Source organism: Rhipicephalus sanguineus, chromosome 4 (assembly GCF_013339695.2).
Source record: "Rhipicephalus sanguineus isolate Rsan-2018 chromosome 4, BIME_Rsan_1.4, whole genome shotgun sequence".
Lineage (NCBI taxonomy): Eukaryota > Metazoa > Arthropoda > Arachnida > Ixodida > Ixodidae > Rhipicephalus > Rhipicephalus sanguineus.
In genome coordinates, this window is record NC_051179.1 from 51,371,302 (window position 1) to 51,397,134 (window position 25,833).

The following is a 25,833-nucleotide window of genomic DNA, read 5'->3' on the forward strand; positions in this document are numbered from 1 at the left end:
CCAGCAAGTATGATTATTATTATTATTATTATTATTATTATTATTATTATTATTATTATTATTATTATTATTATTATTATTATTATTATTATTATTATTATTATTATTATTATTATCTGTTGTTTTCTAACGTCTAACTTCGCGCCAATCCTTTCCAGTTCCATCGCACGCTGCGCAGTCCTTACCTTCAGCTATAGATCTGTTTTGGGTTAGGTTAGGGTTAGGTTAGGTTAGCTTAAAATATGGAATCTGCAAGCAAGGATGAGCATCACGATCATCAGCATCGTCGCTTCGCGAGCTTTCGCGTGCAGCCCGTGGCGCGTGGCGGTCCCGATCGGCCGTACTCAGGCCAGGAGAGACGCGATGGCGGCGGTGAACATAACGGCGCTGTTGTTCATAATCATGTACTATTTCGCAGTCATGATCGTCGGCGTCTGGGGAGGTCGCAAGGTGCTCGCGGCACACACCTCCGCGATCGGCCCGCACGGCTTCCACGTATCTACCAAGCGCAAGAACGATGATGACTTTCAGCTCAGGCTGTTCGTCGCCAACCGGGATTTGCCCTTGTTCCTCGGCATCGCTTCAATGACCGGTGGGTAAACGAGATCTCACCGTTATGCGTTAGCATTGTATGGCTACTTCTCTCGAAAACCATGCGGCCGTAAGGCAACAAGCTACGGTCCGCAGGAAGATTTATTTCATAGAGAGGAAGAGAAACGCACGGGATAGTAACTGTGTCCCGTCGAGGGGGACACCTCAACCGTCCCATGCGAGAGAGGGGGGCGGAGTTAAAGCAGTGAAAGAAAGGAAACGCGCGAACGCATGTTGTCTAATGTGGAGAGAGATAGAGGGCTTAACAGGAACCGAACCAATTTCGCTACCCTACACAAGGGTAGCAAACTAGCGATGTCGTAGTGCCGCAAGAAGCTGCAGAGTACAGTTGCTGCAACACCACAACATCGGGTATTGGCTAAATTACGCCTAATCACGGCTAATTTCTGCGGGTAATCACTAATGAATAGTCACTGTTGCAACATGTTTGTTAAATAATGGAATTCCAAATAGTGCTTACGTACTGTGTGCTAATTTTCCAGTGGGGGAGCTTCTGCTGCATTTCTTTATATGACGTATGATTCTTCTATCACGTTGATTCTTCCCTACCCCTCCTCCTCCCCCTTATGGCGTGTGCTCCCCCGCTCAGCATAGGCACCCCTCTTCTTCTGGCGCTCCCTTTTGTCGTGGCCTCCGACTTAATCGGGAATTTTCGAATAGGGGCCCCGATCGTTTTGAGGCCGCAAAGAAATAGCGTCGAGGCCACTGCGCGTGCGCGAGACCCAAACAGCGTTTGGGTTTTGCGTTGGGGACGCTATTTCTCAAATTTAGCTGGAGCCCCAAAACCTGCCCCTAAAGCTTTGCGTCAAACAAACATGACGGCAGGCACGTAGGCAAGGGGGCGGGGGGGGGGGGGGGCGGGCAACATTTTTTTCCCGAAATTCGTCCAGCCTTTTATATTCCCGGGCAACTTTTTCTCTTTTTACCATGAAAAGACTTTCTTTCGAATAATTAGGCCTTGGCCCCCCCCCCCCCCCCGATAAAAAATCCTGGCTACGTGCCTGCATGACGGCCCATTGAAGCGACGGCTTTTGGCCAAGACTAGTGTCCCAGATTTGGGGGAGTGTCCAAAGCACCGCAAACCCTATTCGAAAACTCTTAGCTCCTGCTTGACCCAAAGCGAGCACAAGCAAAAGGCTTTGGAGCCCCAAACTTATGGGGCCCCTATTCGAAAACTCCCTAATATCGTCGATTTCGGAAACGGGGAGGAGAGTGGGAGGGGGCTCTGTACACTTGCGCATATGAAATTGTTAAAGTTGTTTCTGTGGTTGGAAGACTAATCCGAACGTTGCAATATACTTCTTGATCTTTCAGCAACTTGGGTTGGAGGCGGCTATCTGAATGGCACCGCCGAGGCAGTCTACAACTACGGCATTATCAACTGCCACGCTCCGATTGGCTACGCGATGAGCTTGGTTCTCGGTAAGTCCAAGATGATCGTCCTACTTAAACGAACAGGTCACACCGCGCGGCATTGCAATGTTCTTATTGATGGCAAAAAGCCAGTTTCGCCGCAAGGGCGAAGCAATGAATGCGGTAGCAAGAAATTGGAATGTCGCACGATGAACGAGAAACAGCTCGATACTTGAAACGCGCCGCTGAAGCACAAAAAACGACACCCAAAAGGAACGCACAGGCATGCACAGGGCAAGCGTGAACTAACAACTGTCGCAGTTGTTACATCTTTGTGCTTGAGCAACGCGCTGGAAGTGTCGACAATGGAGAATCAGATGCTCTTAGATATTTCTTTTTCTTTTAAATTGCGGCGCGTGGAGTGACCCCCTGCGTCTCCTGCCACTCGGGGGCGTCTGATGTAAGATGTGCCCGGTGTTGTTTGTCTTTTTTTTCCTTCCACATCACGAGTGGGTACAGAAAAGGGCCACATTGTCGTGCGCGTCTCAAGAGCAGTATTCAAACTGAAAGAAAATTAGGAGCGTTGCGTGATAGAAAACACGCTCAGTCTCCTCCGAGATTTGCTTACCACCAGCGGTAAATGGTGCATATAAATAGCTCGCCGTTATTTCGCCGGCGCATGCATGGGGCATGGTTGAGTTGTCTAATGCAGCGGGCTGGGGAGTGAGGGGTCGATGGTTCGAAACCCCGGTTGGATGCTTCAGAATTTTTTTCTTCTACTTTATTTTTCTTTATGTCTTTTTATATATATACATATACATATCCGGGACATGAGGAATCTGTTCTACGAGCTTGTAGTTCTGTAATTCCGTCGTGCCAGGGTCGTAAGGTAATTGGCACACCATGGGCGCGAAGCGTGTTCGCGGTTCTAGAGACTCCGTCGTCTCGTCTGTGCGTGCAGGCGGAGCCTTTTTCGCGACCAAGATGCGGCTGACAAATTCGGTGACGATGCTGGACCCGTTCCAGTCGCACTATGGCCGCTGGTCGGGACTGCTGTTCTGCGTGCCGGCCGTCCTGGGCGAGATCTTCTGGACGGCTGCCATTCTAGCGGCTCTGGGCAAGTGCAGTACGCATTCGCCGCGTAGTGTTTTAGTGGCTGCGGCATTGCACGGTGGAGAATTCTGATTACTGGAGTATCACCGGCTATAAGAGGTGGTTAAGACACTGCGTTCGATCTTCTCAGATGGCGAACTCAATACGTGGAAGTACAATTGCCGTTTATGCAACACACTTCAGACAACCGCCTATGAAACAGCAGGCTCAACCAAAACATCGTTCCAGCAAACACACGTTGTCACAACCCTGGTGCAGTGGAGAGTGCCGCTATTTGCGCCAGCACATCAGCCAACCATAGTTCTCTAGTGCAAGCGCTGCCATACAAGCCCATGAGGCTTGTAACCATGTTAAGCGTGCAAGAGGTGCTGAACGAACACTCTCTTGTTACTGTTATTTCTAGTCTTCCTTGGCACTCACGAAGGTGTACTAATATCAATCAGTTAGATATGATGCTTGGATTGTCTTGCTCTTGTGAAGAGTATTGACGCTACGAAAGGGCACACGAAGGCCGTAAACGAAGACCTGCGTTTTCATTTCTGTCTGTGTGTGTGTCTTCTTGCCCACTTCAGCTTTGCAAGACCAGCTACAGCGTGGCTGTTTGCTACTCTTTTGTCTTGGCGTCTTTTATATATATACTAAAAGGCACATACGAACAGAGAGACGCAAGGGAATCAGGCTCGTATATACATCGGTTCATGCATATACGTCTTGCGTGCAGGTGACACGGCGAGCGTGATAATAAGGGTTGACGCTTCGTACTTCATCATCATCTCCGGTTCGATAATTTTCTTGTACACCTCGCTGGGCGGCCTCTTCTCGGTCACGTACACGGATGCCTTGCAGGTCGTCACCACCGCTGTACTTCTGGTGAGCATGGGGAGCAGCTGCTAGTGAGACCAACCCGCAAACAACAGACTGCGTAGGAAAAGCGTGGCCGCATATTTGAGTGCTGCAGCATGAAGACTAGTCGGGACGAATTTCAAGAGGAGACCGAAAGATAGCCTTCAGGCGTAAAACATAGTCGTTATCTACGGCCGTATGTCGCCTTGTTTTTCATAGTCCGCTACGGTGGTACAGTGGTTACGATGCTTGGCAGCTGACTCAAAAGTCGCGGTTTAGATCCCGGCCGATGGAGGCGAAACGCTAGAGGCCCTTGTATGTGCGATGTCAGTGAACGTTAAAGAAGACCAGATTATCGAAATTTCCGTAGCCCTCCACTAAGGCGTGCCTCATAATCATATCGCAGTTATGGCACGTAAAACCCCGTTATTTATATTGTTTTTCATAATGTGTCCTGTATCTCATGCTCTAGAGAAATATTGGGGAGAAAAGGTGAAATGATGAACCATGTCTGATTAGCTATACCCTTGTTTTTCTCTATAGTATATATTTATATACTACAGAGAAAAACAAAGATCACGTATAAAAATGTTATGCCGATCTTGACTACTCGTAAACCGTATCCCGGTTTGTTGAAATTCTCCTGAGAGAGTATACCATGCATCGAGATTTGGTCGGCCATTAATATTTTGGCGCATCACCAGACAAAAACTGCAAGCTTTGGTTGCACAGTGGAAGATGCAAGGCGCCGTTATGGAGCGTTTTACGAAAGGAATTCTCGAGCTGTTCGTCACTTAGAAGAAGTTAGAAGAAATTGAACTGTCTTGTTACCATGCCACCAGGAGGGGAGAGCTACTGTCCAAAGAGACTCTCTCCCCCTTCGACTCGGCTAGCATCCGCCAAAACGTTGTTTGCATTCACTGAAGCACAGCTTTCTGTTCTAGTGTAGGCACAACGTGCTGCACGCCCGGAGCCGAGCACCGCATGATGTGTTACGCGGAGATCAGGCGTATTCATCGTCTCCTCTTTTGCATGCTGCGCGCGCAGTGGGCGTGCGTGCCTTCGTGCGTGTCCCACAGGGCGGTGGGCACCCTGGATGCCCAGTACACTGACTGGATCGGCACCATCTCCAGCGATAAGATCACTGTGCTCCTGGACTTTTTCCTCATGACGGCGCTTGGAGGAATCCCGTGGCAGGTATAGGGCAGCGTGTTACGTATACATTTCGTGCCGCAATAAAATAAACTTGTCAGGAAATAATGGATAAACGCTAGATCCTCTGCATCTGCAGAAAGAGCGCTCTCATCAATCTGATCTGTTCTTGTTATGAAATAACTGTCAATCTTTGTGTTGACAGCACAAACAGGTCGCCTGTGGCGTAATCTATTTTCACCACTTCGACTTTTTTTTCCAAATGGCGGAACGTTCCTAACGTCAAAACAATATTGTATCATCGCGGGACAAACATCTGACATTATACTGTTGGAGTGCATCTCCAAATACAAAACTCTTATATTTGTTTTTATAACAAATTCCTTGTTGTATTCTTTAGACGTAACGAATTTTGTTGGTGAATGAATCGCTTGGGCTTTTAGGGCTTCCTGAGTCAAAATAAACCTTGCGGGAGCTCAACTTATGGTAAACGTATTGATAAGAAAGTGAAGCTGAGATTCGAAGTGTTCTGATAAAGGAATCTGTAGTTTGTGTCCTTATCTGTTTAGCCGATAACGGCTCACGGGCTTGTTCTTTCCACGCAGGTCTACTTCCAGCGCGTGCTTTCCTGCCAAACCGTGACGGAGGCCAAGATCCTTTCGTTCATGGCGGCCATTGGATGCATATTCCTCGCTGTGCCGCCCGTCATCATCGGAGTTACCGCCAAACATACGAGTGCGACACCCGTTTTCCTTCTCACCCGAATGCTCGTCTGATCACATGCGTGTCCGTGCCCCCCGGTTTCTTAACGGGATGACAAATGAGAACGCGTTTCGAATCACGAGTATCGGCGCAATATTTAAGCCAAGAGTAAACGTTCATATTACCGGCGTTATTTGTCATATGCCACAACTAAGACGGCGTAGACAAGCGGTGCGCTTGCTGCCGCGGAAAATAAATAAATAAATAAATAAATAAATAAATAAATAAATAAATAAATAAATAAATAAATAAATAAATAAATGATCTTCGATCTGTCCCGAAATACAAAATCTTTTTTTTTTGTTTTTATAACAAATTTTTTGTTGTATTCTTTAGACGTCAATCAATCGATTGATTGATTGATTGATTGATTGATTGATTGATTGATTGATTGATTGATTGATTGATTGATTGATTGATTGATTGATTGATTGATTGACATCTACGATTCAAGCTACATAACTCTTGATCTCGTGTGCGTGCGCGCAGGCGCGATGTTGGGGCCGCACCGATAAGCATCAAGAAGTTTCCATGGAAACAAACGATGGTCGCCGCGGCCGCATTGCCACAGCGTTAGGCTGCATGATTCGTCGCCATGGTAACATGTACCGCTAAAGAGCAAGGGAATAGCACGCCCGCTGGATGTCTCTATCTCTCTGTGAACGAGCCTTTCTTTAAATGCAAATGCAAATTTTTTTCTCGGTGGGAAAACGACGGCTGTGGGCGGAGCCTACACCTATCTTTAGGTTGCAACCGACTATAATATGAAAAAAAAAAATCCGTTTGCTCTCTCTCTCTTTAATGTCCCCTTACGTATTGTCACGCGCTTTTCAGACTTTACGATTGCTGGCTACCCGTATTCGTACCAGCTGAACGAGGAGGACAGTCCGCGAGTGCTGCCTTTCACAATCCTGTACCTGACTTCGGGCATAACCGCCATTTTCGGCCTAGTCAGCATCGCGGCCGCCGTCATGTCGTCGGCCGACTCCTCCATGCTCAGCGCCTCAACAATGATCACCAGGAACGTCTACCAAGTGCTTCTACGGCCTGCTGTGAGCAAACGCGATAGGCTTAGTCAGGGGTCGTGCCCACCGGAGGCGTTAAAGGGACACTAAACAATAACTTAGTTTAGACTGAAAACTTATAATCTGGAAACTCTAGTGTCATTAATTTCACCACCATAGCTTTATTAGCACACGAGGTATCCAATGTCAAAAGTTTCACCTTTAAATGTCCCAACGAAATATCTGGTGGCGACGTCAGGGATTTCGTATTTTGGCCACATTGTTCCAACAAAATTTCTCTAAGCATGGGATGTTAAGTCTGTGGTTTCCTCAGAAGACATTGTACTTCATTTTTACCGATTGGGAACCATACCTAGGCCCTAGCGGACGCCGTCACAATCTATGACGTCACGGCGACTGGTGCGAGGACTTCAAGGTGGCGACGCCACCCGCACTTTCTTTTTTCGCGTTGTCGCTGACCAAGCGTCTTCACGCAGAAAGCGTAGGGTTTTTGGTGTCGAGAAAGAGTGAGTTACTAATACGAGGAAAATCGCTTTTCTCTTGGTTGTCCCTTGAAGAGCCAAGAATTTCACTATGTCCGAACACATCAGTCCCCTATACAGTACCCCAATACCTTCTTCGATAGGCGTCCACAGGGTTCTCCAGTGGGAGGAAAGCGGGGGGGAGGGGGAGGAAAGGTTGCATCGTTTCACCATGTTTGACCTTTCGATGCTCGCGCCCAGGCCTCGGAATTGGAGGTTGTGATCACGCTGCGCATCATGATCTGCACCTTGGGCTCGCTGTCCGTCTACATGGCACTCTCGGTGAATTCCGTGTTCGACCTGTGGACGCTGTGCTCGGACATCGTCTACGTTCTACTCTTCCCGCAACTCCTGTGCGTGTTTTACTTCAAGGAGACCAACGCGTACGGCTCAGTCTTGGGTGAGCTATATTATTTGGCCTCTTCGGCTGCACAGTGAAAGAGTGCATACCTAAGAGTGCATACCAAGCGTAACTAAGCAACAAGCTGCACAGCTTACAGGGTTCCTCCATCACACTGGTGGCGCACTTGAAGCGTTCTGGCGCTGCACAGTTCTAGCTGGAGGCAAACAATATTGCGATAATTGACAAACATCGGATTTGTCTTAGGGTATTACAATATATTGGTAAAGGAAAGAAGGTGACTTTATAAGGGCTCGTTTTTCTTTGTTGGACGCAATATTAATGTGACGTAACAGACAATAATACCAAGGAAAGTACATCAGGGGATGTTATTTCTAGTAATTGGGATATAAATGTGAAGAAAGTAAAGTGGACGAAAAGATAACTTGCCGCCGGCAGGTTATCTGACGTATGATTCGTTCGGGTATCGGACATAATTCCGGAACGAGTTCTTTCGGAGACAGTGAGCAACCACAGAGCAAAGCTATTGTACACGACATTTAGACGTCAGCGCGGACAAGTCAGGGCAAACAACACGGAACACAAGAAAGGAAAGACAGTACAAGCACAGGACAGCGCTCGTACTGTGTCCTTGCTTTCTTGTGTTCCGTCTTGTTTCCGCTGACTTTTTTTACAATATGCATCAATTACAACTCACCCGCCTCTCTACCTCACCGGCATAAGCCATCGTTTAACCGTCATTAGCCGGCACTACATATCCGACAATAGCCTTCATTCAGCCGACACAAACCAACAATAGCCGGGGGCCGAGGCTAACGAGTGCTGGAAACGAATCTTCACGTGACATCTGTCGTATGACCCTGCGGAAAGTCTCCTGCAAACCGCACGATTCACCCAAGTATTTATTTATTTATTAATTTATTTATTATTTATTTATTTATTTATTTATTTATTTATTTATTTATTTCAGCATACTGCAGCCCCGAAGACCTATCGCAGGAATGGGCGAATACAATACATAAAAGAGCACAACAAAGTGCGCTGAACATCAGTGATTAGTAATATACAACAAGAAGTCTTCGAGTGATGAACATTGAACATAACCAGGCAGAGCATTCCACAATTCAATAGAATAAGCAAAAAAAAACTATATTTAAATGCCACCGCACGATGGATAAAAGTAGACATGTTCAACTCATGGTAATTTCGGGTGGTTATTGGTCTAGCGGGTGCGATGTATTTGCTGAGTAGAGGGAATCGTGGGGAGTTAATTAAGGTATAAAGAAACTTCAAACATTCAACGTGACGACGAGGAGAGAGACTGGTAAGCTGAAGAATAGGAAGATGGGAACTAGGTGAAAAATACCTGTCAAAGCGACGATAAATGAAGCGTACAGCTTTCTTCTCTACAGATTCTATTTTGTTGATATCAGAAATTTTGTTTGGGTTCCACACAACAGATCCATATCCCACTATTGGACGAACCAGAGTTTTATAAGTGAGGAGTCGAATGCTGAGAGGTGCTGAACGTAATGTGCGTTGCAGGCAGCCAAACTTTCTAAGAGCACGGTTGCACACGAGTCCGATGTGATGAGACCAAGATAAATCCTGAGTGAAAAGGAGACCTAGATATTTGTATTGTGAAACATTTCCGAGAGGGCAACCATTGAACGAATAGGTAAACGGAGAGGCGGAAGAACGCTTGGTGAATGACACGGGTACCGTTTTCCGGAAGTTGATTTGCATTTGCCAAGTGTCACACACCATGATTGAAATGATGGAAATGAATCGTTAAAGATGATCTGATCATGAGGACCTTTAATCGTATGATACAAAACACAATCGTCAGCATACATGTGGATTTTAACAGGAATATTACTTGGCAGATCATTAATGAAATTTAGAAAGAGGAGTGGGCCTAATATTGAACCTTGGGGGACGCCACACGTTACAGTGGAAGTGGAGAAATGAGAAGAGCTGAAGAGTTCGCACTGAGACCTATTGGATAGGAATGAAGAAATCCACTTTACTAATGTTTCGCTTTTAAGAATAACAGTGAGCTTTTTTAAGAGTTTGTAATGTGACACAGTGTCGAAAGCTTTGGAAAAATCTATGAATATCGCGTCAATTTCATCACCTGCATCAAGGGCCTGGATGATGCCATGAGTGAATTCATTGAGCTGGGTTATGGTACGAAACCAGCATCGAAAACCATGCTGGGCACCAGATAAAACGTTATTGCAGTCTAAAAATTCTATATGTTCGAAAATTTCGTGTTCGAGTATTTTACAAAAATAGGGTGTGATAGAGATGGGTCTGTAGTTCAATAAGGACTGCTTGTTCCCAGATTTGAATAACGGAAGAATTTTAGCCGATTTCCATGCTATAGGGACAACAGAAGTCGAGAGGGAGTTCTGAAAGATAATGGTTAAATATGGACTACTTCATAAGGAGTATCTAATGAGGAATGCATTGTCTATATTATCAGGACTACATTTCTTCTTCGGATCGAGTTTTAAAAGGAGATTCAGCACACCCTGGTTTGAAACAACAATGTCGTCAATAGAACTACGAGTCTGTGCTCTTAAAGGAGGAACAACGAAGTTATCAAGTTTAAAAACATTTAAAGTAATCAATAAAGGCATTTGAAATCAGAGCAGTATCACCTGTAACTGTGTCATTTATTTCAAATGTTTCAGTGGTTGATTTCATTGGTAGGACAGACCGCCAAAATTTACGTGGAATATTTCTGAGCAAACCCGGAAGTGTACCTTGAAAGCAAAAATCACGAGCAGCATTAGTTTTGCTTCGAAGTTCCTACTTTAGAGCAATAATTGTGCAGCAACAACAGCATCACCATTGCGTTTAGCACGCCGCAAACTCCCAAGTCGTCGCGACAGGTGCAAAATTTCCTGTGTGATCCAAGGCAGTTATGAATTCGTCTTTTTTGTTTTTAACGGCACAAAACGCGTGAGGCACATTGTAACAAGATCACTGAAAAATTTAGTTAAAATATCGACATCTTCAGAAATACTAATCGTCAGAAATACTAAGTCCCAGTTGTAGCGTATGTTATTAATAAACACGTGGTCGTAAACTATGCGCACGGAAGAGCCGCTGTTGCGATTGGTTCTGGTTGCCTCCCATAGCTTTCTTCTGGTAAAACGTACGTTGTCCGAATAGTCTTCAGATATGCGTTCATCGGAGCCCTTCAGCTTAGATGCGTTTTTAATATGAGCTTTCTCACGAAAATCCATCGGTTTCAAAATTATAGGGCGGGTGCGGCCTGTGTCACGTCTATCTAACCTATGGCACCTTTCGATTTGTGAGCTAGCCATGCTCAGCGTTTCCGTGAAAAAATTTTGAAACGACGTTGGTCAATGCCCTATCATCATCTGGAGATTCTGAAATTCCGTGAAAAATCAATTTATTACGGCGCAGTCTATTTTCTAGGTCATCGTTCTGAGCCGTGAGCGTAATCACTTTCTTATTAAGAGAACAAACTGAGCTTTTTAAATCGTCAACCATTTTTTTTAGGTGCGCTAGACGCGGCTCTGGACGACTCCAGAACATTAAGACGCGACTCAACAGCCTCGAAGCGCGAATTCACTGAAGAACGATGTTCGGCAATAACCTGTGCTATTTTATTTTGTCCAGCGAGCAGACTGGAAAACATGGCAGAAGCGGAATGTTCACTATTGATGGATGCCACAACACTATCGGCACCGCACACATCACCGCTCGGTAACAGCATAGATACTCTATACAGAGCCAGTGGCGGAATTACTAGTAGAAGTACCCTTTCTACCCCTTGGCGCAGGGTTTAGCTCAGCGTCTCCATCATAGGTCGGCAAACTCACTCGTGAGTCGACTCACTCAGACTCACTCAAGACTCAGATGGAGCCGTGAGTCTGATTCTGAGCGAGTACGGGTGAGTAATATTTGGTGAGCTTGAGTCCAAGTGAGTCTGGTTGAGAAAAATCAGTGATTCTGAATACCAGTGAGTCCAGTTGAGGCAAATTTTGGTGAGTCTGAGTCCGAGTGAGCGCTAAGCGCAAAATATATCTCTTGAGTGAGTCTGAGGGAGCTCCACACCTTTGTGCCGACCTATGGTTCTATGTACACAACTTCAGCATTACTATCAGCCTTATGTCGGCTCACGGTTATACTCTCGTCGACTCACACATACTTCAAAGCACTAGCGTTCATACGCCAGCTCAATATTTATCGGCGTGAGTTAAGGAGAGTGGGGGGGAGCAGATTGACCCCCCCCCCCTCCGCGAACTCTTTCACAGGTAGTTCTTGATAAAAATATCTCGCGTGAGGCACCTCTTTCAATAAAAATGTCCTTACTGGATTGCAACCACTAATAACTCGTATTTGAAGGTACGAGATCAAAAGGCGCTAAGTAGAGCACGAATTATGCAAGATATTGGTGTTAAAGAGCATTGACACCATGGCCGAAAAAGCCAATTGTACGCTAACGGACTCATGAGTTGACTAACTCAGACTCACTCAGACTCAGATAGAGTCGTGAGTCTGAATGTGAGTGAGTCCGAGTGAGTATTATTTTGGTGAGTTTGAGTCCGAGTGAGTCCAGCTGAGAAAAATTTCAGTGAGTCTGACTCCGAGTGAGTCCGGTTGAGGAAAATTTGGCGAGTCTGAATCCGAGTGAGCTCTAAGGACAAAATATATTTCGTGAGTGTGTCTGACTGAGCCCCACATATTTTGCCGACCTGTGGTCTCCACTCAAGCACAGGCAACTCACACAGTACACAAGCTGAGCCTAAATGGAAACATATAGGGATACAACGGTTTGTGGGCCATAGAGCAGCAGCAAGAAACGGTTATTTGAACGGATACAATGTGCGTTGTCATTTATAACATACCTGCACAATAACGAATCACCGTGTCAGCATTGTGCTGTCAGTACATCACAGTCCGCCAATATCGTCCGGATTTCGAAGTCGGTGGTACACTCTTAATCGGATCCCGGGTAAAGTGTTGGCTGCATAGCCAGGAAACCAGACGAAAATGGTCTAGCTTTCTGTCTATATCTAGAACTCAAAGCAGGACATGATTAAGAGTGTAGTTATGCGATCGGTGTCTCAGCATGAAATCTACCGAAACTATACGAAACGACATCTTGGGACATGCTCGAAGGGGCTGTGGGAGTGAGGGCAAAAAGAACGCGTGTTGTAGTCCATGCCATCACGGGCCTCGCTTCCGCGCAGCTTTCGTCGTGGGCGGCGTCTTCCGGTGCCTGTGCGGCGAGCCGTCCATGAACGTGCCCGTCGTGGTGCGCCTGCCCCTGTACGACCCCGAGAAGGGCCAGCGGTTCCCGTTTCGCCTGCTGTGCATGGCTCTCGGGCTGTGCACGCTCCTCATTGGCTCGTTCGCGGCCACCACGCTCTTCCGTCGCGGCCTGCTGTCCGATCGCTTCGACGTGTTCCAATGTTTCGTCAAGCGCCCGCCGACGTCGCAGCTACGGAATCCGCCGATCGACCATGCCATGGGGACGGGCAGCACGGGAAGCGATAACACGGCCGGGGCGAAACACGCCGGCAATCTGCGCCCCTTCACCACCGACGTCACCGTCACCGAGAAAGAGGCCCCTAACACCACCTTGGGGGTTTCCAAGGACAACCGGAGGTCTTCGCTTGCCGTACCCGTCCAAGCTAGGGATGGGGTTGGCGGCAACACCACAAGGAAATCCTCGTTGGCCCCGGACAAGGTGCGATCGGACGCGTCCGAAGTGCATAGACCCGCGCGCTTGGTCGCTTCGGGATCCAGTGGCGCGATCGGGTCGTCGTCCAGGGCGCTGGAAAAGTCGCTAGCGGAGGGCGCCACGGGTGAGAAGACGTTGCGCAAGACGTCCATGGCTGGCGGCGCCAGAGGCGGCAGCAAGGAGCCGCGCAAGAAGTCCATCGCTGGCGGATCCGAAGGCTCGAGGGACGGTGGTCCCACACGCCACTGACCGCGATGGGCTGCTTGAAGTCGTCCTTTCTGCGTGTGGGCTATGTGCCATTTCATTTAACTTGCCTTTTTTTCTTTTTTGCTGCGACCCACTATTTTTTATTCGTGCGTTTTTTTTCTTACCTTTGTACTATAATACGCTCGCGCTATTACTACATTCAGAAGTCTCTGCTTTACGTTATTTTAGGTCGGGTAGGGGGGTGGGGGGGGCAGGGGGGTTGACGTACGATTTTTTCGTAACCGTTCGACAAACGCTGTTCAGACGTCGTCCGAGGATCCGTCCTAGCACGAGGGCAGCTTGCGTTGTGAAAAACCAAAGGGGGCAAGAAAAGGTGACACGTAGACTGCTGGTTAACCACGTTGAGCACCAAGTAGCCCTAGTCTAATATCCGGCTATTGACATACTGGTGTGTGTGTTATACCGAAGGGCCTTGGCCTTTCATATATATAGATATGATACTCGCGCCATAGCTTTTAGTTTATATATGCATTCGATATGAATTCGTTGCGCCTCACAACGTGCGTGTTCTGCAGTGATAAATTTGGCTTGACGAGCCGACATGTTGTGCCCAGGCTTGCCCAGAACTTTTGTAAGTACTGCGTGTTGCGCCCCGCACGTGTTATCGCTTCCTTTGCTGCGCGTGGCCGTGGCTTGGTCGATCGATGGATTTGTCCATACCGTACTTTGTAAATACTGTACTTCTGACATGCTGGCGTATTCAGTATCCCGAAGGGATTCGGCCTTTTCATTATTTTTTTATAATCGCACCGTGGCTAAGTTTATATAAATTCGCTATGATGCGTGTTCTGCTGTAATTTAACATTCTGTGCGTAGGCTTGTCCAGAACTTTAATACCTGTGGTGGACTGGAGCTGTATAATATCTATATATTAATATCTGTGGTGGAGGAGCTGTATACCCTGTAAAAATTATTTTTAGCCTTACGTGCCTAACCTTAAATTCTGTGAACCTGTTCCCCTCAACATAATTAACCGGGGAAGTATATGCACGTAACGTATAACGTCCAAAAGACCGCTGTCGTTTCGGCGTGGTCATGGAGGCCACTCGCCGTGTACCCAGTAGTTAGCTGCCTTAAGTAAAAATTGTTGAAAATCGATGCAGAAATGGCATAGCTGACAGCGGAGTTGTTCAATTTTTTCGTTCTGCGAGCAGAGTTCGCAAAATAATATAATTGTTGGGGTTTAACGTCCCCAAGCCAAGATATGATTGAGGGACACCGTAGTGGAGGGCTCCGGAAGTTAGGCCACCTGGTGTTCTTCAACGTGCACCTACATCTGCGTACACGGGCCTCAAGCATTTTCGCGTTCATCGAAAATGCGGCCGCCGCGGCCGGGACTCGCTCCCGCGGCCTTCGTTCGGGTCAGCAGTCGAGCACCTTAACCGCTAGACCACAGTGGCGAGTGGCGTTCGCAAAAACTCTGCGGGTATGTGCCACTGAAAGCGGATATGTGCCAAGCAGCCCGTATCATAGCCATCGATGCCTAGTGATAGCCAATTGATAAATAATCATTAGCTAATTGATAATCGATCAATAACCGATAAATTCTAAAATACGCTTGTATGTGCTTAGCAATCGATAGCCATTCAATACCTAATCAATCGATCAATCGATCAATAAACAATATATACATTACAGGTAATGCTTGGATGAGCTTAGCCTGACCAAAGAAACGCATGAACGATACGTTGAGATAACGAATCGATAGCCAATGAATAATTGATGAATAACTCGAATACTAGAAAATGCTTCCTCGCGCTTACCCTAGCCTTACGTACGATGCTTGGCGAAAGAAAGGGAAGAGAAGAGATAGAGAAACAAAGATATAGACAGACACATAAGAGATAGAAAAGGGAAAGAGCAAGCATAGCCGTGTACAGTATTGTACAGCAAGGGGTGGGAAAGGGAAGTGATGGCGAGGAGGAGGGAAAGGAGAATGTGAGAGGGTACAGCATAGCATAGTATAGTATAGTATAGTCTAGTATAGTATAGTATAGTATGGTATGGTATAGTATGAAGGAAATAAGATGGCTTTTAAGGGCTCGTTTTTCTTTGTTAGACACAATATTAATGAGAACTAACACACAATAATGCCAAGGAAAGTATAGGAGATGTTATGTGTAATAATTGGAATATAAATGTGAAGAAAGTAAAGTAGACGAAAAGATAACTTGCCGCCGGCAGGGACCGAACCTGGTGGTGGTGGTGGTATCTTTATTGCTCCCAGAACAAACAAAAAAAATAATAAAGAGGGGACCAGTACGAAGACTGGTTGCGCTATTTCAGAGGAGGTCGGCGGGGATCCCTTGGGATACCGCAGCCTCCACCGCGCGCTGGATGAGCCGGCGTTGGTCTTCTGGCTCGGAGGTACGCAAGAGGGACTCCCACGACTCTGGAGTGTTTGTGTTGTCTGTGTTGTAGTGCGTGCACGTCCACACCATATGTGTGAGTGTCGCCGGATATGAGCAATGTTTGCACCTTGGCGCTATCCGTTCCGGAAAGATTCTGCTGTATAAGAGGGGGTGTGGGAAGCTGCCTGTCTGTAGTTTGCGCCATTGGACGGCCTCACGTCTTGTTAGATCGTGGTGTGCAGGGGGGTATACGCATCTTCCGAGTCGGTAATACTGGAGGATGTCCGTATAAGTGGTGAGTAGTGAGTCACGCGGCATAGTTGTATCAGGGGAAGCGGCGCGGTGAACCCTACACTCGGCTCGGCAGCTAAGATCTCGGGCGAGTGTGTGCACCTGGGCGTTTCCGCTCAACGACTCGTGGGCTGGAGCCCAAAGGAGTAAACGGGATGTAGAAGAGGGGGGAGCAGAAATTATAATGTGTAATGCCTGGCGGCAGATGCGGCCGGCATCGTAGTTGCGTATGGCTTGTTGAGAGTCACTGATGACAACTTTGGTAGTAGGGTCAGCTAGCGCAAGCGCGATGGCAACCTCTTCTGCTGCGGTGACCGTTTCTGTTTTGCGAATGCTGCATGCTGTGTGCCAGCTACGGTAGGGGGCGAGGGCCACTGCCACCATCGCTGGCTTCGAGGGGTGGTAAGAGGCGTCCGTATACGTGACGTCCGGACGTCCGCTGAAGCGCTTCTCGAACTGACGTGCCCGGTCGGCCCGTCTCTCGGCGTGGTGTTCCGGATGCATCCGCTTGGGAATGGGAGGGATGCAGAGACTTCGACGATATTCTGGTGTGAGGTCTGCATAGTTGGGGGCCGCCCTCGTTGGTGAGATCCCAATTTGCTGCAGTATCGCTCGGCCGGCGTGTGTGAGTGACAGCCGCTCATATTGGGCGGTGAGGGTAGCTTCAATAAGCTCGCTCACTGTGTTGGTGATGCCGAGAGCCATAAGCTTGTGAGTGGCTGTGGACATGGGAAGACTCAGGGCCGTTTTGTATGCTTTACGAAGTGTCGTCTCTAGCCGTTCGCTTTCGGCGCGGGTGAGACGTAGGTAAGGTGCAGAGTAGGTGATGCGGGAGCAGATGAAGGCTTGGACGAGGCGCAGGAGGTTGGACTCTCGCATACCTCGGTGTTTGTTGGAGACTCGCTTGAGAAGGCGTCCGATCTGTACAACCGACTGGTCGATGCGTTGGAGCGAAATAGTATTGCTGCCGTTTGCCTGTAAGTGCAGGCCTAGAATCCTGATGTGATCCGTTCGAGGGATGGGGTTACCTTGGACCTGGAGGTTCATCTCAGGAAGTACCTTTGGTGCACGTCGTCCTGGGGACGGGATGATGATGTACTCTGACTTAGTCGCCGAACAGCTAAGGCCAACTGTATCGAGGTACCCACCGACACGATCGATGGCGGTCTGGAAAGCCTCTTCGATCTGGCCGTCGCTGCCCTGCGTGATCCAAAGAGTCAGATCGTCAGCATACAGGCTGTGGTGTAAGTTGGGGATGTCAGCCAGAAGCTTAGGTAGTCCTATCAGTGCGACGTTAAAAAGCAGCGGTGACAGAACGGAGCCTTGTGGTGTGCCGCGGTTGCCAGGAGAGACGATGCAGGAATTTGCCGTGCCGACGCCCAGTTTTATTTTTCGGTCGGTGAGAAAGTCTCGCACGTATGCATACGTACGATGTCCGACGCCAAGGGTCTGTAGTTGTCGAAGAATCGCTTCGTGGAGGACGTTGTCGAAAGCCTTGGCAACATCGAGACCAACAATGACTTTTGTGTCAAGGGTGCGTTGCATGACGACCTGGTGATGAAGAAGAAGCATAACGTCCGGCGCTGCTAGATGAGGGCGAAAGCCGAACATCGTGTCTGGTAGGAGGTGGTTGTCTTCGAGGTAGCGAAGGAGTCTAGTCTGGATCACGCGTTCCATCAACTTCCCCACACAGGAAGTGATAGAAATGTGGCGGAGGTTGGCCAGGGTGGGTGGTTTTCCCGGCTTAGAAATAAAGACTAGATCGGCGCACTTCCATTCTTTCGGAATGGTACCGCTGGCCCAGCATTCTTGAAGGTAGTCGGTGAGGGCATGAATAGAGGCGTCGTCTAGATTCCTAAGCATTGTGTTAGAAATGCGGTCGGGGCCTGCTGCTGAGTTGGTCTTAAGGCGATTAAGTTCTGCTCGGACTTCAGCTAAAGTGATCGGAGCGTCTAAGGTAGGATTGTCCGAACCCTGATAAAAGGGGAGGCTGGTTGCCGGCTCGGGCCGAATGTAGGTGTCAATTAGCTCTTGTTTGAGCTCATCTGGCGTGCCAGGATACAAGTGGAAGATTCGCTCTAGCTGTTGGCGTGCTTGGAGCTTTCCTCCAGCTGGTTCCAGCAGATGTCTGAGTAGGCTCCACGTATTTCGAGTGTTAAGGGTCTTGTTCATTTGGCAACAAATGTTGTACCAGCTCTGCCGGGTGAGTTCGATTGCATAGTTCTCTATGTTTGTGTGGGCGCGTGCCAGCCGACGGCGGATATCGCGGTCCCATTTTCGAGTGGACAGCAGGGCCTCGAGCGACTTCTTGCGCTTCCAGAGATGGGCGTAGTAACGGTCGCAGTAAGGGACTGTGTCTTCCACGTCGACCGTTTGCGTGGCGTCCGCCACTTGTTTGACAATTTCGGTTGTCCATGCGTTGATGTTCGTAATGGTGGGAGGCGCGTCCTGCTCCTTCCTGTGTGCGCGACAAAGGTCCCAGTCTATCACCTTAGCCGGCCGTGTACGTTGCCTCGTGGGCTCTTTTATCACGATCTCGAGCATGAAGTGATCGCTTCCAAAATTTTCGTTAGTATGACACCAAGACCGAACCTGCGACCTTCGAATAACGCGTCCGATGCTCTACCACTGAGCTACGGCGGCGGTCATCCCCCCGTCCACTTTATGGGGTATATATGTCCATTTGAACCTAGGATTGTTAGTCAGCGCCGATCGCAGCCATGGCGGCGAGTGTGGAACACTCTTTTTCTGCCTTTTTTTTTTGGCGTCACGTAGCACGTGATCTTTTCACGAGCTGGCAGCTGACCAATAATCCCGCGCATACTACCTGAAGGCATCATGTCTGCCAGAACGAGACCCTTGCTATGAATGAAGGAAATAAGATGGTCCCTGCCGGCGGCAAGTTATCTTTTCGTCCACTTTACTTTCTTCAAATTTATATTCCAATTATTACACATAACATCTCCTATACTTTCCTTGGCATTATTGTCTGTTAGTTCTCATTAATATGGTATAGTATGGTATAGTATAGTATATTATAGTATAGCATAGTATAGTATGGTATAGTATAGTATAGCAAGGAGTGGGAAAGGAAAGTGAGGGTGAGGAGGCGGGAAAGGAGGAGGGCAATTCCACCAGTTCCGCTGCTTCCTCAATCCTCACACCACCACAGTGCAATGCTGCCCTAATTTTTTTTAAAGAAAAAAAAACTTGTTTGGAATTGCAGGCGAGTTCACCGAGCGGTTAGGTGTTTTCGCGAGAGAACGAGAAAAGGGAGAATAAACGATTATTTTGCAATAGAAGCTTGGAATAGAGACCTACTTATTCCAGGTGCTTATTCGCAACGAGTCGTTGCGAACAGCCGCAACTGACCACCGACGTCGGATTTGGCCAAGGCTGTCCTCCAAGGCTCGTTGGTGTGCTGAGTGCTTGAGAGGGAGGGGTTGTTAACCGGCTGTCAGCCCCCTATTACCGCAGGTTGAAGTGACCCAGTTTCTCCGCAGAAGTTTCATTGCGGGGAGTGTTAGGTGTACGGGCTGCGATGCGAGGTGATTTTTATTTAGGTGGGGCAAGTACCGACCACTAGAGCTCGGAATAAACGCCCCTGTACTCTGGGTAGTGACTTGTGTGCGAGAGAGTACGTTCTGCGGTTTATAGACGACATTACGTAAGACACACGGGCGCCGCCACATTGGGCTTATTTTTGTATCTCACGACGTGAATCTACAAGGTCATGAAGCGTCGAATGCACCAACTCAACCGTTTTCATGCGTATGCGTCTACCGTAGCACAGTTCATTTAGTTATTTAACTATACAAAACGGCTAGGTTAACAGCCCCAATATGGCGGCATCGAAACCCATCCGTAATTATAACTTGTAATGCTATACGATTTCTTGGTATACGAAACCGGAGGGTGCATGCGCCAGGTCTCGAGCTTCTGGAGTGTCGGCTCGGCGGGTCGGTCGAGCGCTGAGTCACGAAGCAGCAGAGATCCGTTTGAATGTCAGTGGTTCGCGATATGCGTGTCTGCTGATGAAGTGCTACAAGTTCGAAATGGTCAGCTCGCGATTATTTCGCAACATTTAATTGAACATACAGTTGAGCAATGGTGTGCTCAGCGATTATACATAAAGTTTCTCCAGAATAGGGGAGGTGCGCATATTATTGCATGATGAAGACAAAAATATCAGTAGGAAAGAAACGAGTAATTGACAGCCGGCATAGCGGTGGTCGACTTCGACGTAAGTGTGTGCACATCGACCGCATTGGCCAACGCGGGAAGCAGCGGACCCGTGGTGCTCGTGAACAGCAGGACGCTGGCTATCAGCACCACCTTGATCGTCATGCCCACCATTAGCTGCAAAATGAGAGCGAAGATGCATATAGACTCGTTCTCTCTTTATTATCATTATTATCTTTTTGGCTATAGAGAAGAAGTGCGATAGCGAAATTCAGTTGTCTGATGGTGTACAATGCAAAACCGTTTTGGTTGACGCTGAGCCTTCCAGTGGTGCCAAAGGGCAGCGTTTCTTGGAGACTCGAGCCTAATATATCGCTTTGTCAATATCACACATCAGAATCAAATCGGACTCGGCATACCGTAGGTTTCACAACGTTAGTTATTGAATGAATACGTCAATGCCAACATTGTTATAGCATTGTGGAACCTACATTTATGTCACTCATGCAGTAGCAGTTTCAGTAGCGTTAAAAACAGCGACAGACAAGGCAACTACACCGCTTACTTTGTATGTCGTTGCATCTGGTTTACCGCTGTTGCAGTTTCCTGACTGGCTGGCCAACTATAGCCCGAATTAACGCCATGGTCATTCATACGAACTTTTGTATTAGTGCACTTATCTCATGGGCAATCTCGCGAGAATGCAAAGACGACAGTCTATATCTAATCCCCATATTTGGTCGTGAGTTGTGCGTCAGTAGTTACGTTATTACCGCAGACGCAGCGGCGGCTCAGCGGTTACTTCAGCACTTCCTCACGGTTACTTCAGCACTTCAGCACTTCCTCTTAGAGCACTGCACGGGCTCGGGCCTACCCGAAAACCCGGGCCCGGCCCGGCCCGTGGGCCGGGCCGGGCCGGGTAAAGTAGTTCTCCCGGCGGGCCCGGGCCGGGCTCGGGCCTGAAGCTCCGGGCTTAGGGCCGGGCCCGGGTTTGAGGTCGCGGGCTCGGGTCGGGCCGGGCTTGGACTTTGCTGGGTTCTTAAATGAACACTATAGTGAAGCACTGAATCGGTTTAGACTGATAAAGTGACGTCTAAGAACTCGAATGTCATACATTTCACCATGGTAATTTTATTATCAGACGAAAAAATCAAGGTCAAAATTCTATTTTTTTAAATTTCGCGCCGAAATACCCGAGCCTGACGCCACGGATTTCAAACTGTATTTGTCGTATTTGGGGACATTGGCTCTATAAAATTTGCTGAGACTTGGTATGTTAAGTCTATGGCCCCCTCAGAGGTCAACGTACTTCATTTTTAGTGATTAGGAACTACGTAGACCCCGTTAGACGCCGTCAGAATATAAGATGTCACGATGTCTGCTACGCGAACTTAAAGCGGGCGTCGCCACCCGCATTTACCTTTTTGCGCGTTTTCTCACTTACCAAGACTCTTGTCCCGGCGAATCGTGGTGATTTAGGAATTGCTAAAGAGTAATTTACTGATAACAGAGAAATTGTTTTTTCTTTCTAGTGCCCCTTCATGTTTGTTCCACATACGTTGTGCATACGTACATATATGTTTCACATTTTCTCTCGAAAAAAAAAACGCTTTTTTATGTGGGGCAAGCTGCTTAGAAAAATTTAATTAGAGACAAGTACTGAACTTATTTTGCTGCTTGCATATGGGGCTACTTTATTTATCTTAAACGGGCGAGTTAAAAGAAGATATACCAGGCGTTATATAATTAACATGTCGTTATTCCGTGCTTTATTTGCATTCGTTATGATTTTATATCCCAAATGTTATTCTGTAATCACAGTAATAAATGTGATATAATAAATATACACCTGTAACTTATCGCAAAAGCGATTATACAGCTCTATAGCGAGGAAACATTTTTGAAGCTTCCAGCCCTCCACTAAAACGAAAGGACTGCACACAATCTCGTTACATAGAATTCCTATACATAGACATTCTTTTTCCGCGGCTTCGTCACGGCCCTGAGTGGTCATGTGACGCGATATGGACGTGCACAGCCTGCTTGGTGTGCCCAATTTAGTTAATATTTGAACTTTCGCCTTTTTTCGCTATATCAGGTGTCTCAAACCCACCTCAGCTAATGGGCCGCATTCACTAAAATTTACTCCGGCAAGGGCCAGGACAGTAACGCAGCTTAAAAGCGCGGGGGAGGGGGGGGGGACGTTAGAGGAGCTAGGTCGTACCAAATGTCAGCTAACGTTGCCATTTAAAAGAAGAGCTTTCCCATATGTCACATATAGGTCGTTTCTGAAGGGTATTTGGCGGCAGAATTCCAACAACATATCAATACCTATGTTCAACATGACTAAAATCAGGACGCCGATTTTGAAATATAGAGTTTTGTTTCACGGTTAGGTATCAACACATGGTGGCCGCAGGGGTTGCCTCACAACAAAAAAGCTTCAGACTTCTCATGGCTGTGTAGCTTAATTAAGTACATACTTATAAAGAAAATAAAAAATTCGGACGAAGACAGTCATGTGCGGGCCGCGGGCCTTTAGGGAGAGGCCCACGGGCCGCGTATTTGGGTCCCCTGCGCTATACAGGTATAGCGTGAGAACTATATGACACTGCCACAACACCGGTGTTGGAATGTGCAGGAATGGCATAGGTTCAAACAGCATAAGGCGTGAGGCGCAATATATTCGCTTGACGAAATATCAGGCTTGAAAAAAGACAATTACGAATTCCGTGCCGGGTGATGTCCCTTCACCTCGAACCATAGGCATCCAATGAGTAAGCGTCGAGAAGCTTACTCGCGCCTTCATTACCAGACTGTAACGAACACCAAAAATACGTAGATCGAAATAGCTTCGTCCACCTCTTGCCAGTCCTACCCGCGTAGTGTAGTGGTCACCTTCTACCAGTACAACATCTTAGGAAGGCATAGAGTATTATGATACGGAAGAAAAGAAGAGCGCAGGGCAAGCCGTGCATAACATACACTGCTGAAAACTGCAAGCAGAGGCGCTCAAAGAGGAGTTTTATAAGTGATACTGAAGAGTGTGACGACGTTCGGGAACGATAGAAATGAAGGGATAAGCTGCACAGCTACATTCATTCTGCAGATGTCCACAAAGACATCCTAAATTTGCTCCAGTGGTGGAAGTTAAGAACGACTGCCGACGCCTTCACATTTCGCAAGGCAGATGTGCACCCCTGCGGCTAGCGCATGCAGTGCAAGAAACTTTAGCGCGACAGGATATGTGATACAACGGTGGACGGCGTGCTTAAAGCCGGAATCTCTAGATAGTTTGATTTTTTGAACAATAACACGTGAAGAAATAAACTATAAAATATGCCACAAAAGACTTGTGGACTCTATATAGCCCTGGTGATATATGAAATATATATGATATATGAAAAGAATGCTACCACAAATATTTTTTCGTCTTTTCGGCTGCCTATACGTATTTCTAAAAGTACACGTGGTGCACATGGTTTGTTCTTTTTATCTAGATTAGTGTACATACAGCAAGGTAATAAACTTGGCTTTCTTCCTCCATCTTGCTGTGGCAAGGTGCTGCCATGCTGAAGACAGGTGTTACATATCCGAAAGGGTGCTCGATTGGCTTTGTCGTTAGAGCATGTTTTATGTTTCAGTAAAGAGCGCAATAAGGTGTTGTGTTCTCTGTCTCCTCTCTTTTTATTGCAATTCTTATTGAAACTGAACTCATGCTGCAAATCACTTTCCGTGCTACAATATCTGCTACAAAACGCTCTTGGTGATCCGTATTGCATTAGCAAGAAAAAAAAAGTTATAGTATACCATTGCCGAACAAACGTTCATTGTACCCAGTATTTCCACTCAACTCTTTCCACCGTGAGCGCCTTTTTACACGAAATTACCGTAGGTTAAAGTAGAATTGTTAGCGAAATATTCGCCAACAAAGAGTAGATATTTGCTACTTAAAACACCTTGCTGTAGATTCTACGTTCTGGCAACACCACCTATATTATTGGCTCTCGGGCCTCTGTCGGGCCTGATCTGCCGTCGGGCCGGGCCGGGCCGGGTAGGCGAAATTTTTTCTCGGGTTCGGGCCGGGCTCGGGTCGCGTATTGAATCACCGGGCCGGGCTCGGGCGGGTAAACTTGAACGAGGTCCGGGCCCGGGCCGGGCCCGGGCCGAAAATCACGGCCCGTGCAGTGCTCTACTTCCTCTGCTGGCCCGACGAGCGCGCTGGAGGCTACACAGGGAGGGATGACCCGGGGGAGAGAAGCTACGTCAGCGCGCGTCATGAAATACGGTCGTTCTTTCCCGTTGTGATTTCTTTGTGGGCTAGTGTAGCTACTGTGTAATTTTAGCACACTATATAGAGCGCGGCGCCGGCACGTGGCGACACCCTGTGGCAATAAGCACATCTGATCCAAACATCGCTCATGATTTATGTCAGCTATTAGCCAATAGCAGCAATCTGCTGTTTGACGACATACACCTGGCGCCCCGCCCACCGAGTTGAGTGAGGACGGGGCCTCTGTACAAAGAGAGGGCACTTGAGATACCGGCGACTTCGCGCTCCGCTTGTAAACTGCACGTGACGCGCACGACGACAAAATTTCGCTGAACTGTTCACAGAGTGTTTGCTGTTAGTCGAACGTGTTCTTTCACTAAGTTTCAGGGCTCCTTTGAACCCCATACGCCAAACCAACCATATTATTACCGCAGTCTCACCAATGCTATGGTGGTGCTACGGTGATGCTGTGGTGGTGCTGTATGGCGATGCTACGGTGCTTGTCTTTAACTGAGTGTAAGCCAGAAACCAATCACACTTCAACCGAGCGACTCGGCCGTACCAGTTGCGTAAGATCGAGTTTCTTGAAGCCGTGCACGAAGACGATGGGCAGCGACATGGGGAGCACCAGATTGGTCGAGGCGCACAACGCGAAGGGCAATGCGAAGAACTGCGCCTTCTTGCCCGTGCTTGACGCCTGCGTGTTGTGGATTCAGTTGGTTTGGCAATGCAGCGGTACGGGTGCACTTCGTCAAGAGCGCGATATTGGCGGTAAATATTGTCATAGTGGAAGAAGCACGGGCAACGCGAACATGTTCTCGACTAGCACTTTCTATAGAACATGCCCTGTCTGTAGATAAGAATTTCAACCTCACTTTCAGCGTCGTCCTGTTGGTATAGTTCCAGCCGTCGATGCTTTTAGTGACATGCTAAAACAATGCTTCTATTGAGCCAGATACAGCGAAATAATGCAGCTTTTACGAATATTTATACGCTCAG

The 25,833-nt window shown here is 47.7% G+C and overlaps 4 protein-coding genes across 11 annotated transcripts in view; 2 read left to right on the top strand and 2 right to left on the bottom strand.

The window, feature by feature from the left end:
* The first annotated feature begins 337 nt into the window (after positions 1–337).
* LOC119388767 (high-affinity choline transporter 1) lies at positions 338–5,956 on the top strand. Its single transcript, XM_049415188.1, has 6 exons — positions 338–592; positions 1,927–2,034; positions 2,927–3,091; positions 3,800–3,948; positions 4,969–5,118; positions 5,679–5,956. Exons 1-6 carry the CDS (start codon positions 364–366, stop codon positions 5,847–5,849), a joined length of 972 nt encoding a protein of 323 aa, XP_049271145.1. The 5' UTR covers positions 338–363; the 3' UTR covers positions 5,850–5,956.
* Positions 5,957–6,379: 423 nt separating this feature from the next.
* On the top strand, positions 6,380–13,719 carry LOC119391194 (high-affinity choline transporter 1). The gene is made up of 4 exons (XM_049415189.1): positions 6,380–6,407; positions 6,670–6,887; positions 7,583–7,781; positions 12,977–13,719. The coding sequence occupies exons 1-4, from the start codon at positions 6,380–6,382 to the stop codon at positions 13,717–13,719; spliced, it is 1,188 nt and encodes a 395-aa protein (XP_049271146.1).
* A 2,267-nt stretch (positions 13,720–15,986) lies between these two features.
* Positions 15,987–18,065, bottom strand: LOC119388768 (uncharacterized). Its single transcript, XM_037656180.2, has one exon. It carries the CDS (start codon positions 18,054–18,056, stop codon positions 16,020–16,022), a length of 2,037 nt encoding a protein of 678 aa, XP_037512108.2. The 5' UTR covers positions 18,057–18,065; the 3' UTR covers positions 15,987–16,019.
* A 2,266-nt stretch (positions 18,066–20,331) lies between these two features.
* LOC119389978 (uncharacterized) overlaps positions 20,332–25,833 on the bottom strand; it is a 137,028-nt gene continuing 131,526 nt past the window's right edge. For 7 of the 8 annotated variants that reach the window (XM_049414613.1, XM_049414611.1, XM_049414607.1 and 4 more), the window contains one exon: positions 20,332–20,738. In XM_049414613.1, coding sequence (XP_049270570.1) covers positions 20,568–20,738 — 171 coding nt within the window. In that variant the 3' untranslated portion in view covers positions 20,332–20,567. The remainder of the gene's footprint in view (positions 20,739–25,833) is intronic. The other variant, XM_037657466.2, reaches the window with a different exon arrangement.

What these genes read in the sequence shown, in the direction of transcription:
- LOC119388767 (XM_049415188.1), top strand. Translation starts at nt 364, where the DNA reads ATGGCGGCGGTGAACATAACGGCGCTGTTGTTCATAATCATGTACTAT. An exon ending in CGGCATCGCTTCAATGACCG is followed by an intron (nt 593 to 1,926) that starts GTGGGTAAACGA and finishes TTGATCTTTCAG; the next exon opens with CAACTTGGGTTGGAGGCGGC. An exon ending in TCACCACCGCTGTACTTCTG is followed by an intron (nt 3,949 to 4,968) that starts GTGAGCATGGGG and finishes CTGCGCGCGCAG; the next exon opens with TGGGCGTGCGTGCCTTCGTG.
- LOC119391194 (XM_049415189.1), top strand. Translation starts at nt 6,380, where the DNA reads ATGGTCGCCGCGGCCGCATTGCCACAGC. An exon ending in CGCGGCCGCATTGCCACAGC is followed by an intron (nt 6,408 to 6,669) that starts GTTAGGCTGCAT and finishes CGCGCTTTTCAG; the next exon opens with ACTTTACGATTGCTGGCTAC. An exon ending in CGCGTACGGCTCAGTCTTGG is followed by an intron (nt 7,782 to 12,976) that starts GTGAGCTATATT and finishes GCTTCCGCGCAG; the next exon opens with CTTTCGTCGTGGGCGGCGTC.
- LOC119388768 (XM_037656180.2), bottom strand. Translation starts at nt 18,056, where the DNA reads ATGGAACGCGTGATCCAGACTAGACTCCTTCGCTACCTCGAAGACAAC.